The 15,717-nt window shown below is 50.8% G+C and overlaps 1 protein-coding gene across 2 annotated transcripts in view; it reads right to left on the bottom strand.

The window, feature by feature from the left end:
- The window catches only part of armh1 (armadillo like helical domain containing 1), a 64,427-nt gene that overhangs the window by 10,941 nt on the left and 37,769 nt on the right, over window positions 1-15,717 (bottom strand). For both annotated transcript variants that reach the window (XM_085982982.1, XM_085982983.1), the window contains exon 7: window positions 964-1,036. In XM_085982982.1, the coding sequence (XP_085839108.1) occupies window positions 964-1,036 (73 nt within the window). The remainder of the gene's footprint in view (window positions 1-963; window positions 1,037-15,717) is intronic.

The raw sequence follows: 15,717 nt of genomic DNA, 5'->3' as shown, positions 1-15,717 counted from the left end.
ATTAACTGCATGCGCTGCTCCCTGCTAAAAGTATGGAATCAGCCCTTTCAATCAATTTATCGATATATTAATAATCTTGCATATGGTATACACATCCTGTCAAAAGAGTAATTTCTTGTAACACTTTTCATGTCAACATTTACAATGGAAATTGCTATGTAAACATTTCTAATGGGAAAACCAATATCAACATTTTATAAAAAGAAAATACTGCAGATGCTGGAAATCTGAAATAAAAACAGAAAATGCTGGAGATACTCAGCAGGTCAGGCAGCATCTGTGAAGAGAGAAACAAAGTTAATGTTTCAGGTCGATGACCTTTCGTCAGAACTGGAAAAAAGAGGAAATGGAACAAATTTTTAAGCAAGTGTAGGGGCTGGGAAAGGGGGGAGGGAATGAAAGAACAAAAGGGAAGGTATGTGATAGGATAGAAGGCAGGAGAGGTTAAGAGACATTAAGAGATATTCAGGGCAAAAGGACATGGTAATGGGACAGGTTCTTTCATCCCCTCCCCCCTTTCCCAGCCCCTACATTTGCTTAAAAATCTGTAACTCTGTTTCTCTCTTCACAGATGCTGCCTGACCTGCTGAGTATCTCCAGCATTATCAACATTTTATAATTGGATCTCTCCAAATGCTTTTTGAAAAAAAAATGTCCGTCATTTTGTTTCTCAGTAACTGAAATTTCTGGAGTCCAACATAAGATTTTAAACAAAAATTAAAACATTTCAAACAGAATCTTGCATCGAGATGTTATCTCCCACATGGCTTAAACACCCCTAATGTCATAAAAGGGTATTCGCCAACTCCCTGTGAGCAATGCCACAGGAGATTATTCAGTATACCATAACATTTTCCTTGGTTTGTCAGCTGTTGCTCAATTACAATGATTTGCAACATTAGTGGAAATGCAGAAACGCACTTGGATTTTGTCTTTAATAAAATCATTTGTCACATGACTTACCCTATAACTTTTGCTGCCGCAGCTTGCTGTACAAACAAAGGTATGGATTCTGCAAGGTTTGCTGTGGGTTCATCTAAATGAAAAAGAAAATTACTGTCTTAAGAAATTTTAGACACAATTAGATGCCAGTGAAATTATATAATTTTATTGGTTTTAAGTTATACTAAATTTATAAATTAAAAACAAAACAAAAAGTTAATTTGTGAAAATTATTTCCAGGTGCTAATACATCTTTGTGTTAGAAAACAAAATAGCAGCTCTCCAGATGGTTCAGTTGGTAAAAGCAATGTGTAGCTGAGCTATAAAGACCAATAGGTCCTAGGTTTAACATCTGGTTTGTATTGAATTAGCTGATCATAGTCATAGAGCTGATCTTATAATATAATTCACCTCTGTACTACTTGGTTAGGGAAGGAATGCATCAGTCAGAGATCCCAGTGATTTCTGTTGGAAAATTTGCACTTGTAGACATTGATTCAGGACAGTTTGTGAGCACATGGCTCTTTTATGATACTATCTACAGTCACCACTTGAGGTCCCCAAGGATCTATCCTTGGCCCTTTACTATTTCTCATCTAGATGCTGCCCCTCGGCGACATCATCGAAGAACTGATGGCAGGTTCAGATGTACGCTGGCGATACCCAGATCTACCTCCCCACAACCTCTATCGACCCCTTCATTGCCTGTGTGTTGTCAGCCTGCTTGTTCGGCATCCAGTCCTGCATGAGTTGTAGTTTCCCTCTAGTAAATCAGGAAGACCGAACCCATTGTCTTTGACCCCCCCCGACTAATTGTGCTTTATCTTCCTCTTACGCGTGCTTCTACGTGGTGCTTCCCCTGTGGCTTCAGCAGATGTGGAGGCACCTTGCTCACTTTCATGCTGCTCTTGCTTCGACACCTTTGGCGGGCATCCTCTGGGTTTGCGAGCCTGTGAGGGCTCGGCAACAGTCTGCCCCTCCTGCATCTGTGCAGGGGCTGAGACGCCCATCTCAGTTGGGTGAGGACTCTGGTGGGGCTCTGACTGAGGGCTACCTAGTGGCATAGGAGTGTGAGCACTTGGAGAGGAGCCCCCACTTCCTTGTTGCTTGCCACCAACATCCCTCTCATGGGTCAGCCCCACTTCAGTGCTAGCAAATGGCTTGACAGCACCTTGTTGCACATCACGGGGGCCATGATGACCCGTATCTGCACTGGCAGTTCTCCTCAAAAGGACTTCCATGAAGCTCTGGTTTCTCTGCTCAATAGTTGTCCATCACTCCTTCAGAGATGTCAGTCTATTCTGAACATTCACCGTGTTTTCCAGACTCTGGCGATTTATTTCCTCCATGGTCATAGCCATTCTCTCCTCTATCATTGCCAACCTTTCCAGAGAGGTAGCCATCATTTCCACGGAGGTTGCCATCCTTTCCATGGTGCTGCGTTCATGCGCCATTGCCTCCACAAAGGCACTGCTCATGTTAGAGTTGGACTCCTCCATCCTCTCCACACTCGCAGTAACCCTGGATGCAAAACCTGCCAGAGACTCCTGCACTTGTTCCTGGAGTTCCAGCACCGTTCTCTTTCTGGATGGCCCCAGAGGCACAGGGTCCACATGCAGCTGAGCAGAGCTGGGAGCGCCCAGCGGCCTCCGATGAGGACTCGCCACTGCTGTCCCTGTCTCCACCATCTGTTGATGCTCACTTGTGAGCTGTGATACACTAGGTGACAACACTACTCTATCTCCTGAAGGTCCCACCGAGGTGTGCGTCTCTGTGCTGGTGCTGGGTGCGCTTAATTGTGCTGACGCTGCGCTCTGAGGTTGCAGGTTCCTCTGAGGAGACTTCCAGCTCCAGCTCTTCCTCCTGGACAATGGGGAGGGGGGCTGTCGATGGTCCTGTGGGGGAATAAAGGCATAAGTTAGACATGTGATATTAAAGTAGCATGCACATGGACTTGTGCAGATGATCATAAGTCAATCTGTATGTGCATCAGAAGCCATATCAGTCACTCATGCAATGTCAATGAGAGAGATACAAAACTATTCTGTCACCAGCTTGCTCTGATGTGCCCTCTGAGGTCCCCCACTTCCACATCCTCCTCGGCTCCAACGATCTCTCGGGCCGCCTCCTCAGCGCTGGTGAGATGGGCTATTGAGGGTGGCCCTCCTCCTGTCTTCGTCCTTTCCCTCTTATTGTGGGCTCTCTCTTCCTGCAATGAGGGACACAAGTGGAGTTTGAGTGATAATGATGGAGTGAGTGTAGAGAATCCATAATATAGATGCTTAGAAGGAAACAAAGATGGAGTGAGGTCCCAATACCAAGGGCCCTCCCTGTGTGTTGTTAGTTGTTGTCATTGCATAACAGTGATAGGGAGTGTGAGGGCGGCATAGTCAAATAGTGAAGTGATTGTGTACATAGAGAGGGAGGGAATGGTTAAGGTTGCAAGAGATGTAAGGGTAAAGTGGGATGTGTAGGAGTAGGTTGGCAATGCAGAGTGCTGGTGCTGAGAGTAGATGGGGAGCAGAATGAGGGTAAAGGTGATGCTGTTGAGATACCGCAGCAAACGCGGGAGTCGAGACCAGAGTTGATGGAACACAACTGCTTTAATTTACATCATGGCAAAAAGAGAGCTTGAAAAGCCCGCGCAACCACGTAAATACTCCCCAGACAGGAAGTGCTCCCAGCAGCCTGTCCCTGCGGGAAACAAGTTGCCGGAGGAAAGGGCCCCCGGCTGGGGGCGGCTGCTGCCGGCAGTGCGCCTGCGTAAACTGTCCGTGCCGCCGTGAGCGGATTATGTCCAATGGTGGCGTGTCGCCACAGAGCTCCCCCCAGAATCCGCTTAGGAGGAGTGGACGAGTCGTGATGGTAGTCTAATGGTTCTGCCGGAGCGGCTCTGAGTGGCCGCCGGTCTAGTTGGCGGGGCCGGGCAGTTCGCCGCCGGCTGTGCTGGCTTGCTGGCGGGACGGCCTCTAGTTGGAGGTCGGGCCACGGGGACCTGTTCCCCTGGTTCTGTGTGTGCTGGTTTGAGTCGGTCGATGGAGACTGTTTCGACCCTGTCGCCGAGTCGCAGCTTGAAGACCTTGTCCCCGGTTTGTAGTACCTCGTACGGTCCGTCGTACGGGGGTCGCAGGGGTCTGCGGTGCGCGTCGTGTCGCACGAAGACGAAGCGTGCCTGCTGTAAGTTTGGCGGGACGTGAGGTGTGAGTTCGCCGTGTTGGTTGACCGGAAGTGGGGCGAACTGTTGAGCGAAAGAGAAAGAGTTGAGCCGCTGCTGTTCGGCTGACCAAGGCGTGGTAGCCTCCGGGAGGAATTCGCCTGGTACGCGCAGCGGTTGTCCGTAGACTAACTCCGCTGCTGAGGACTGGAAGTCTTCCTTGACCGCGGTGCGTAGGCCTAGTAGCACCCACGGTAGGCGGTCAGTCCAGGTACTGTCCTGCAGGCTGGCGTGGAGTGAGGCCTTGAGTGACCTGTGGAAGCGTTCACACAGCCCGTTGGCCTGCGGGTGGTACGCCGTGGTTTGGTGGCGCGTCACCCCGAGGTTGCGTGCTGTGGCCGTCCAGAGTTCGGAGGTGAACTGGGCGCCTCTGTCGGAGGTTATGTCGGCCGGTATGCCGAACCTCGCGACCCAGGTGTTAGCGAACGCCCTGGCGATGTCGGCTGTGGTGGTGGAGGTCAGCGGCACTGCCTCAGGCCAGTGTGTGTAGCGGTCGACCATCGTGAGGAGATAAGTTTGGCCTTGCGATGGCGGCAGAGGACCGACGATGTCGACGTGTACGTGGTCGAAGCGGCGGCTGGGTACCTCGAAGTCTCCCAGGGGTGCTTTTGTGTGCAGCTGTACCTTAGACCGTTGGCAGGCGAGGCAGGAGGTGGCCCAAGTCCGAACATCTTTGCTGAGGCCGCGCCAGACGAAGCGCTGGGAGAGGAGTTTGACGAATGCGCGGGAACCCGGGTGGGAGAGCCCGTGGAGCGCATCGAAGATGCGGCGGCGCCAGGTTGCAGGGACGACCGGCCTGGGTTGGCCGAGTGAGACGTCGCAAGTGACTGCCGTGGCTTCGGGCCCGTGCGCGACCTTGGCTAGGCGTAGCCCTGGCAGGCTGGTAGCCGCCGAGAGGAGGTCTGGGTCCGTGAGCTGGGCCGCTGCTAGTTGCGCGTAGTCGACCGCTAGGTGATTCGCGCAGATGGCAGGACGGGAAAGGCAGTCGGCGACAATGTTGTCTCTACCGGAGACGTGCTGGATGTACATGGTAAACTCGGACACAGCCGCGAGCTGGCGTTGCTGCCTAGCGGACCAGGGTTCGGTGTTCTTGGCCATCGCGTATGTGAGCGGCTTGTGGTCCACGTACGTGGTAAAGGGGCGGCCCTCCAGGAGGAACCTGAAATGGCGGACCGACAGGTGGAGCGCAAGGAGCTCGTGGTCGAAAGTAGAGTATTTGACCTCCGGGGGGGCGCAGTTGGCAGCTGTAGAAGGCAAGTGGCTGCCACGCGCCATTGACCCACTGCTCGAACACGGCTCCGACCGCATGGTCGGAGGCGTCGGGGGTGAGCGCGACCCGGGCATCGGCCCTCGGGTGCGCGAGCAGGGTGGCGTCGGCGAGCGCGTTTTTGGTGGCGTCGAAGGCGGCTGACATGTCAGCGGTCCAGGCTACGGCCATCTTGCTGGATTTACCTCGGAGGGAGTCGTATAGGGGCTTCATGAGGGCTGCAGCTCTGGGGATGAACCTGTTGCAGAAGTTCACCATCCCGAGGAACTCCTGGAGGCCCTTGATGGTTTTGGGGCGGGGGAATTGCTGGATGGCCTGCACCTTGTTGGGCAGGGGGATGGCCCCAGCAGGGGTGATGTGGTGGCCGAGAAAATCGATCTCGGCTAGGCCGAATTGGCACTTCGCCGGGCTGAGGATGAGCCCGTGTTGGGCTAGGCGCCCGAACAGGATGCAAAGGTGTTCGAGGTGTTCCTGTTTGGAGGAGCTGGCCACGAGAATGTCGTCTAGATAGACGAATAGGAAGTTCAAGTCCCGGAGGACTGAGTCCATAAGGCGCTGCAAAGCCTGGGCTGCATTCTTGAGGCCGAAGGGCATCCTCAGGAACTCGAACAGGCCGAATGGGGTGATGACGGCCGTTTTGGGGATGTCCGCGGGGTGTACGGGGACTTGGTGGTAACCGCGCACCAGGTCGACCTTGGAGAAGACGGTTCGTCCGGCCAGTCGGGCCGAGAAGTCCTGGATGTGCGGCACCGGGTATCGGTCGGGGGTGGTGGCGTCGTTGAGGTGGCGGTAGTCCCCGCAGGTGCGCCAGCCTCCGCCGGGCTTGGGGGCGATGTGGAGGGGCGAGGCCCAAGGGCTGCTGGAGCGGCGGATGATGCCGAGTTGCTCCATGGTGGTGAACTCGGCCCGCGCGATTTCCAGCTTGGCCGGGTTGAGTCTGCGGGCATGGGCAGAGACCGGGGGGCCGGTGGTGGGGATATAGTGCTCCACACCGTGTTTGGCGGCTTTGGCCGAAAAGGTCGGGTTAGTGAGGGCGGGAAACTCGGCTAGTAGTGCCGAGTAGTCGTCCGTGGCTCTGGCGAGGCAGTAGGTCGTCAGGCCGGCTGAACGGGCCGGGGTGAATGCGCCAGGGATGGGGGCCATAGTGTTGATGTCGACGAGGCGGTGCCTCGGAATGTCGACAAGGAGGCCGTGGGCGCGTAGGAAGTCGGCGCCGATGAGTGGGCAGAGGACCTTGGCTGTGAGGAACTCCCAGCGGTAGCGGCGGCTTGCGAGGTCGAGCGTGACCATGCGGGTGCCATATGTGCGGATGTCAGAGCCATTGGCTGCGGCCAGCGTGATACCCCGTGCGCCGCGTTGGATTTCGAGGGCGGAGGCGGGGGTGATGCTGTGCTGGGCTCCTGTGTCGCACAGGAATCGGCGGTTGGTGCTGTCGTCGGTGACGTACAGTAGGGGCCCCTTTTGCCCCGCGGCCATCGTGGGGGCCGGTGCGGGGGGGGGGTTTGAAAGTGCACGGTGGCGTGCAGCGTTGGGCCCTAGTGCCAAAACGGGTGTGGTAGTAGCAGTGACCTGGAGTGGAAGGGCGGTCGGGCCTAGTGGGCCGGGGGGACCGCGTGGTCGTTGCCGTGAGGTCGGGCGCGATGTCGCGGGCGGTCTGCGCGGAGAGCAGCCGGTCGGCCTTTTCGGCTATCTCATTCAGGTCCGTGGAGCCAGACTCCACAATGAGCGGGCGGATGCTGGCGGGGAGCTGCCGAATGAAAAGCGTGCGAAAGAGGGCGCCGGGGTTTTTGTCGTCCGAGAGGGACAGCATGTGGGAAAGCAGGTCTGATGGTGAAGTGTCACCAAGGCCTGGGAGGTCGAGGAGTTGGCAGTTGCGCTGGTAAGAGGACGCCTGAAATTTTTTAAGAAGGGCGGCCTTCAGATGTTCGTACTTGCCTTCCTCTGGTGGATCCTGCAGCACTGCCCAAACCTTGGGGACTGTGGCGCAGGTGAGAGAGGCGACGAGGTAGTCGTACTTCGTGGCGTTGACTGTAATGCTTCTCAGCCGGAATCTGGACTCGGCTTGAACGAACCAGGCCTCGGCCAGGTTCTCCCAAAAGTCCGGTAGTTTAACCGTGACTGCGTTTGTATCCGCCATGCTAGCTTAGGATTCGTCCTGAGCGTCAGGGTCACCAGCGTTGAGATACTGCGGCAAACGTGGGAGTTGAGACCAGAGTTGATGGAACACAACTGCTTTAATTTACATCATGGCAAAAAGAGAGCTTGAAAAGCCCGCGCAACCACTTAAATACTCCCCAGACAGGAAGTGCTCCCGGCAGCCTGTCCCTGCGGGAAACAAGTTGCCGGAGGAAAGGGCCCCCGGCTGGGGGCGGCTGCTGCCGGCAGTGCGCCTGCGTAAACTGTCCGTGCCGCCGTGAGCGGATTATGTCCAATGGTGGCGTGTCGCCACAATGCTATACTCACTTTTCCTGTGCGAACAAAGTCATTGAACCTCTTTCAGCACTGCAGCCAGGTTCTGCTGCACATTGATCTGGAGCTCACCTCCTGAGCCAGTTGCAGCCACACAGCTTTGGTTTGCTGGGGAGGTATTTTCCTCCCAGAGGAAGGAAAGAGAACCTCCTTTAGAACTCTGGCTCCCTCCACCAGAGCATGGAGGGAGTCATCATCGAAATGTGGTGAGGCCTTGGCCCTTGAGCTCGATATTTCAGCAGTAACACACACTTTAAGCAGTTGTCACTTTGGAAGAACATAGGCACAAAATGAAGCAATGCTGCTTGGAGGCCTTAAATGCAGCTGGAGAAATGACGTCAGCAGAGGTGAGTTTCAGACCCAAAAGGCTAATTGGACCAGGGGTGCACACACGCAGGGAATCAATTGCCCAATTAGGGCAAAATCGCAATTTATCCTGCCCAACAGCGGAGACGGGATCGGGACCCGCCGACCACCTGACCTGCACCCAACCCGTCACCAATGGCAAAATCAAACCCATGGTATTCTCCTCACAGCTTACTGTCCCACCTAGCTTTGTATCGTCAGCAAATTTGGATACATCACACTCGGTCCCTTCATCTAGGTCATTAATATAGATTGTAAATAGCTGAGGCCCCAACACTGATCCTTGCGGCACCCCACTAGTTACAGCCTGCCAACCTGAAAAAGATCCGTTTATCCCTACTCTCTGTTTTCTGCAAGAGCAGAATAATATTGGAATAAGTGGGATATAAGATGGCAGATGTGCCAAGGAGGTGAGAGCTAGGATTACAATGGGAAAAGTTGCATTTAATAGAAGGAAGACTGGACAACTGAATAGAGAACTGAAGAAAAGATTAGTGAAGAGTTTGATATAGCATGTGCTGCTGAAACATGGATGTTGACGTCAGGTTTCTAGAGAGCTTTGAGATGTGGGTTTGGAGACACATGCAGAAGCAAAATGGATAGACAAGAAAAGTAATGAGGAGGTGCTAGCAATGATACAAGAAGAAAGTGGTTTGATTGATGTTATCATAAAAAGGCAAATTAATTGGTTTAGGCATATGCTGAGAGGGGATGGTATGTTGAAAGAGGTGATAGATGGGTGGATGGAAGAAAAAAGACCAAGAGGGAGGAAAAGAAGGAGACTTCTGGACCACCTGACGAATAGGAGATCGCATGGAGAAGTACAAGACAGAGTAGTTTAGAGAAGGGTAAATTGAGCCAGTACCTGCCTTAGGCAGACCATTGATGATAATGATGTAAATGCTAATTGTTGTTGATATACTGACTGGTTAGTCTATTTTTTGGTGGTGTTGGTGGAGGGGGTGGGGGCTGGGGGAATGTTAACATGGGGAGAGCTCCTTGCCCTTCACATGGATCTTTGATGCACAGCTGAACCACTCGTTCAATAGTTCATCTAAAGGATGGCACTCTTGACAATTAGCACTCCCTCAGTACGCATTACATGTTCAAGACCTGGAGGGAGGCTTGTATCCACAACTAATAACTGGCAAGAGTGGTACTAACTGAGCCAAACTTACAGCACAAATTGCAAATTCTACAATACTGTTATATTTTAAAGTGCCACAGTGGATTCCTAAAGTGTTATAAAAGTCAGACTATTTGAGTATTTTATATTTAGTTTAACCTTAAATTGAGCAGTGATTCAAATTTATGAAACTGGGACATTTAAGTTGCAGTGTCCTAATTAGGGTTGCAAAATTCCAGGAATTTTTAAAAGAGGAAACTTTCCATTGAAATTTTTGGGAATTTAGGGAATTTTGAGTTTTTTTGCACACTGTTGGTTTTTGTCTCTGACCCTTATATTATCTTTGTCATCAGAATAGACATACTGTTCCATACAAATAAAAACAGGCTTTCAAAACTTTATTTAGGTTATAATTTTGAACTTTATTGAACCCCCACAAAAAAGACCCATCTAAAATAAAATAAAAAGAGCATCAGCTTACTTAGCCTGTAATTTGTCCTTATTTTGTCCCTTTGAGTCTTCTACTCATGAGTCTTCTGAGTCTTCTACTCATCATTGCTCCTCCTGATTCTCTGACTCTGGCTCTGACGTGTCCATTTCCTCCTCTGTGTCAGTGTCTAGCTGTGTGGTGGACACTTCTGCATCTGGCTCAATAAGTTGTAGGTTCACCCGAATAGCCATCAGTTTCTCCACTCTCTTGTTAGTCAGCCTGTTGCGCACCTTTGTATGCGTATTCCCAAAAAGTGACCAGTTTCATTCAGAGGCCGCTGATGAAGGTGGGATTTGGAGTATCACCGATGCAATGGGTGACAGGGCCTCAGATGCACAAAGTCCCTTCCACCAGGTATGTGCACTGATATGCTTGCATGATTCCCATATCCCGTCCCCATTCCAGGGTCATCCAGACTCGAGTCGACATTGGCTTGTTCTCTCTACACAGATGCGGCCGGACCTGCTGTGATTTCCAGCAAAAAAAATGTTTTTTTGTCTGTTCTTTTATTTTTCATACAGACCCCAGCATCTGCAATATTTGACGCCTTGTGACCCCACCTCATTGTTCTTTGATGTAATGTTTTCCTGACTGACCTGTTTGGACACTGTAAAGTCTGTGGGTTGTGCAGTTAATAAATACACAGACTTCAGAAGTAACAAACAAACAGGTCTTTACTATTCGAAGGTCCGGGCGAATCTGCCCCAGCAATCCTGCCACAACACTTATATACTGGTGTGGTCACTATCGGTATTACAGTATACAGAAGCCAAACAAATAGTGCCACACCTAAAGTAGTTCTCTTAAAGGTGAACGGTTACATTCAATAGTTCCCTTAAAGGTAGACGGGTACATACACTACAATCCTCCCTTTTTAGCTTATTACTTACAGAGTCTCCGTTAAACATACATATCTTCAACTTCCTATAAACAAATTACAGATATAATCTCGGTGGAGTCAATGTCATATAAAACAATTTACAGATATAATCTCGGTGGGAACAGTTCACAGGTTCAGTCTCTGCGGGAACAGTTCATAGATTCAGTCTCTGATCTTGACTCGTTCCGAACAACATTTCTTTGGTGTAGCCGGTTCACCTGGCTAGCGTGACTCCTCCATAGCCTTTTTCTTGACGTAACAGCTTGAACTTTCGTCCTGTTGAACCAGCAGTGCGGACTTTTACAACCAACTGGCTGTCTTGACATTTTCCAGTTTTTCAACTAATTTAGCTCCTTTCGTAGTGTCCCGCCTGAGATGGTAGAAGTGCTAATATTTTAGACAGTTATTATCTTCTGCTTCTTCTTTTTCTTTTCTGCCTTTTTGAAACTCTTGGAGCTCCTTTCTCGGCTGCCAGCTGTAGCGCCACCAACTCTCTATGTTCCTTAGACCTTAAGTGCTTCCTCCGGATTTCAGCACTTTGGGAGTTTTCATCACAAGCTGGGCAGACCACATCCTCGTAATATTCAGTGTCACTCAACAGGTCATGGTAATATTCGGGTTCGTCCTGAGTTAGGCCAGCGAGAGAGCCTTCTTCTTCCTCCTCACCCGTCTGGACGTTAGCTGACGGTGGTTCCTTCCCTAGACATCTTTCTTGAAAAGACTTCTTCATGCATTCATATTCATCCCGCTCTTCCTGGGTTGTCTGCCATTCCTTCACTACTGACCTCATTTGTGAGTTCAATACCTTCCCTTCCACCAGGGATTGCGGTATCAGGCTATTTAATCCTTCTACTGAAGCAGCTGTTTCAACATTCTTCTGTTCACATTGACGTGATTCAACGAACTCTTCATAGAGTAAACTGTAACACAAAATCTGTGTTGCCACCTCAGTTATTTCCGTAACTTTTGGGAGCTCCGAATTCCTTCCCTTTGCAGATTGAAGCTCGTGTTCCCATTGTGGAGTCTTGTCTCTCAGCATGTGAAGGAGTTGGCTGACCGTTAACTCTTCCACGGGGACTCTGTGGATCAGAGTCTTCACCATTTCATCCACCTTGCCCTCCAATGCTTTCACCTTCCTTTCCTCTTGTACTTTGGTTTCAAGCGCTCGAAGAAGTTGCGCCTTGATGCTCCCAAGCTCATGTTCAGAGCCCATTCTTACAGTCTCTGTGTTTCTTACAGTTTCCTTCCCTTCCACTGAAAGGATTCCCAGTTGACTCTGCTCTTCAAGTCGTTGAACCTCGGTCATTGCCGCCTCATATTTGTCTTGGGTTTCCTTCAATATTTTTATGAGTTCTTGGACATCTTGTCTTTCATGTTCTGCCATGACTTTCACCTCTAAATTCTCATCTATGGATGGAACTTCTACCGATGAGTCTGTCTTGGCCTTGAGCTCATCAAGAATTTCCTGCAGCCTTTGGACTTCTTGCTCATGTTCAACCTTTAGTTGTTCATATGCTTCTACTGAAACTAGCTTTTCGGAGGTTGCCGAGTTAATCCCCTCCAGAATTGTAGCCTGGGCCTGTTCATACTGTTCTTTCAACTTCTCACACTCTGCTTGTAAGGAGTCGTAGAGAAGAACTGGAATAAAATCCCGGCTTCCTGAAGATTCCTCTTCATTTGCTTCTTTCGCAATTTCCTGTTGGAGTTCAGCCAAGGCTGCTATGCTATCTGCCTCTTGAAGTCTCACTGCCATCAAATCTTCTTTATTCTTGCAGTCTATCTCAGTCATTTTCCGTTTATTTTCATTTAACTGAGTGATAAGCTCCTCTTGCAACATGGCCACATTATTCACATCAGGTAAAGAAGCGTTTCTCTTTTCCATGTCCAAGATTTTTTTCTGCATCTCTTTAAGTGCACACTGCGATTCAGCTTCTCTTAACCTTGCCTGCACTAGCTCCGTCTCCAATTGCAGAACAAAATCCTCAGTGTAGCGTGGTTTGCCTTTATGCTGTATCTCTAGATCATGCAAATATTCTAACTCCTGAACATCATAAGGGAGGTGTGATCGGTAATTGGTCACGATGGCTCTATGGTCGCTCTCTGCTTGAGCCAGCAGGTTCTGTTGTCTTTCCAGACTCTCCCATTCGGTGTCATAGAACTTTTTCATTGTTTTCATCTCTTGTACGAGACGGTAACTTAATTGTTCGAATTGTTGTCGTACTTTGAAATAACGTTGAGTTTGAGCTCGGTGTTCCTCCGTAAAGCATATGTCTGTGACTTGAACAGACTCAGAATTCTCTGTCTTTATGCACGCCATCGTTTTTCCAACCTTAGTCAGTGAGTTCATGTTAACCTTGTTTTTCATACGTGGGCTGGACTTATCGTCTTCCGGCTCAGAGTCTGAGCTGCTTGTCTGCACCGAGTCCTCACTCGTCATTGCTTGTAGGTAGTGCCATTCCATGTCTATTTTCTTGATCCACTCCCGTCCTAGAAGTGGTGGTCCTCCCTCATGTAGTACATACAAGTTCATTCTTGGGTGTTTTTTACCCCTATCTCTCACCTTGACTCTTATTTTTCCCATGGGGTATACTTTATGCCCCGTGTATGTCTGCAATACGAACTTGGTATCTCTTAAGGGTATGTGTGAGAATAGCCGGTGGTAATCCCCTCGATTTATGACTGATACAGCTGATCCAGTGTCCAACTCCATTTTCACTTGGACTCCAGCTATTTTTAGCATGACCCAGATAGTTTGTAGGTCAGCTTCCTTACTCACATGGTGGATACTCAGACTACCCAGCTCCTGGCCGTTTGGATCTGAGTCTGGATTCTGTTCGTCTGAACTCTGCTCAGCCCCCTTGTATACCTTGTTGTACTTTTCTTGTGATGGCTTCCTTTGGTTGTTGGTCTTCTTCCCTGACCGGCATACCTTAGCGATGTGACCCAGTTTGCCACATTTCCAAATTCTTGGTTCTTAAACCAGCATTGATTCTGGTCGTGTGTTGTCTTCCCACAACGATAGCATTTTGTTGTACTCGAGGTAATTTGGTCCACCCCGAGCGCCGCCGCCTTTAGTTGCATTTCCGCCGTTCCTTTCGCGGCGGCTTCGTGTGATGCGGCTATAAGGACAGCCCTGTCAAGTGTAAGGTCGGTCTCTTCGAGTAGGCGCTTTTGCGTCCCTTCCTTGGACAATCCGCCTACGAACTTGTCTCGCAGTGCCTCTGTCAGATTCCCTCCGAACTGGCAGTATTTCGCTAGCCTACGCAGTTCGACCAAGTATTCTGCGTTGTTTTCGTCTTTCCGTTGCGTTCTTGCATAGAATTTGAATCGTTCAGCCAACATCAACGGTGTGGGGTTCAAGTGGTCCTTCAGAACAACCACAATCTCTTCGAAAGACTGATCCGCCGGTTTAGCTGGTGCTAGTAAATCCTTCAAGAGCCAGTATGTCTTTGCGCCCATCGAGTTTAACAATGTTATCGCCTTGTCGTCTTCCTCTATTTTGTTGGCTTCACAATAGATCTCGATGCGTTCCACGTACGTGGCCCAGTCTTCTATTTCAGAATTAAAGTCGTTAATATTCCCTCGCTTAGGCATCTTTCTTCCCTTGGGAGCAGCACCAGTATTTCTTATTTATTTATTTGTTTCTAAGATGGCGGTTTTCCCGCGAAATCGGCGGTTTCCCGCTCTTCCCTTCTCTCCCCGCCCACTTCAATGGCGGTATGACAATCAAGATGGTGGTTTTCCCGCGAAAATGGCGGTTTCCTGCTCTTCCTTTCTCACCCCGCCCACTTCAATGGCGGTTTCCCGCTTCTGGCGTCTTCTCCGCCTAATGGCGGCTTCCCGCGTTTCTTCCCGGTGGAAGGGGTACGCTTCCCCCTCAGCGGACAGGTTCAGCCGCTGGCTGGCTACCGCACAGCTCCCCTTACTCGGCTATGTCTTTTCCTCCCGCCCGCACGGCTCTACCGGCGCTGGGTACACCCCGTTAGCGGAGGACAGTTCAGCCGCTGGACTGGCTCTCGCGCAGTCTCTCTCTCCGTACCCGGCTCTGTCTCTCTCACCCGCACGTTCGATGCTACCGGCCCTGGGTACCCCGTTGGTGGAGAACAGCTCACCGCTGGACTGGCTCTCGCGCAGTCTCTCACCCCGTTTTCGGCTGTGTCTCTCACCCACTCCCGCACGTTCGGTTTTGCCGGCTCTGAGTACCCCGTTGGTGGAGAACAGCTCAGCTGCTGGACCGGCTCCTCGCAGTCTCTCTCTCCGCACCCGGCTCTCACCCGCACGGTTCCCGTTCGCCTCCCCAGCCCTCTCGCAGACCGGTGTTTCCCTCCCCGGCTGCGGCTGGGTTTCTCTTCCCACGCCTACTCGCAGGCTCAGCGCTTCGTGGCTGCGGTCGCTGCCCCGATTGTCCCGCCGATCGCGGTCCGGCTGTCACCCGACGCCGTTGGACCCGACTTTTGGCCGGCACAGCTCCCCCTCGACCGAGGTCGAGTGCTCTGCCCTTATCCTCCGGATGCTTCTACACCTTCCCCTACTCACAGTCTCTTCGGCCGCCTTGTTTCTTGCTGGTCGGCTCACTCCGCACCGTGGCAGAAGGGTAGTCAGTGCCTGTTGCTGATACAGCTTTTGTTGTTAGTCTTCCTGCTTTCTGTTGTTGCAGCCTCGTGTTTTCTTTTGGTAGCACGACGAGTGCGGTTGTCTCTCTTCGACGCTCTTCGTTGCTTATGGTAATCTTGCCGCAGGGTACGATCGGACTCGTCGCCACTGTGAAGTCTGTGGGTTGTGCAGTTAATAAATACACAGACTTCAGAAGTAACAAACAAACAGGTCTTTACTATTCAAAGGTCCGGGCGAATCTGCCCCAGCAATCCTGCCACAACACTTATATACTGGTGTGATCACTATCGGTATTACAGTATACAGAAGCCAAACAAATAGTGCCACACCTAAAGTAGTTCTCTTAAAG

The sequence above is a fragment of the Somniosus microcephalus genome, chromosome 3 (genome assembly GCF_052327205.1).
Source record: "Somniosus microcephalus isolate GS21.2 chromosome 3, FLI_Smic_1.0, whole genome shotgun sequence".
Classification (NCBI taxonomy): domain Eukaryota; kingdom Metazoa; phylum Chordata; class Chondrichthyes; order Squaliformes; family Somniosidae; genus Somniosus; species Somniosus microcephalus.
The sequence above is the reverse complement of the archived record's forward strand: the minus strand, read 5'-3'. Positions and strand labels throughout refer to the sequence as shown.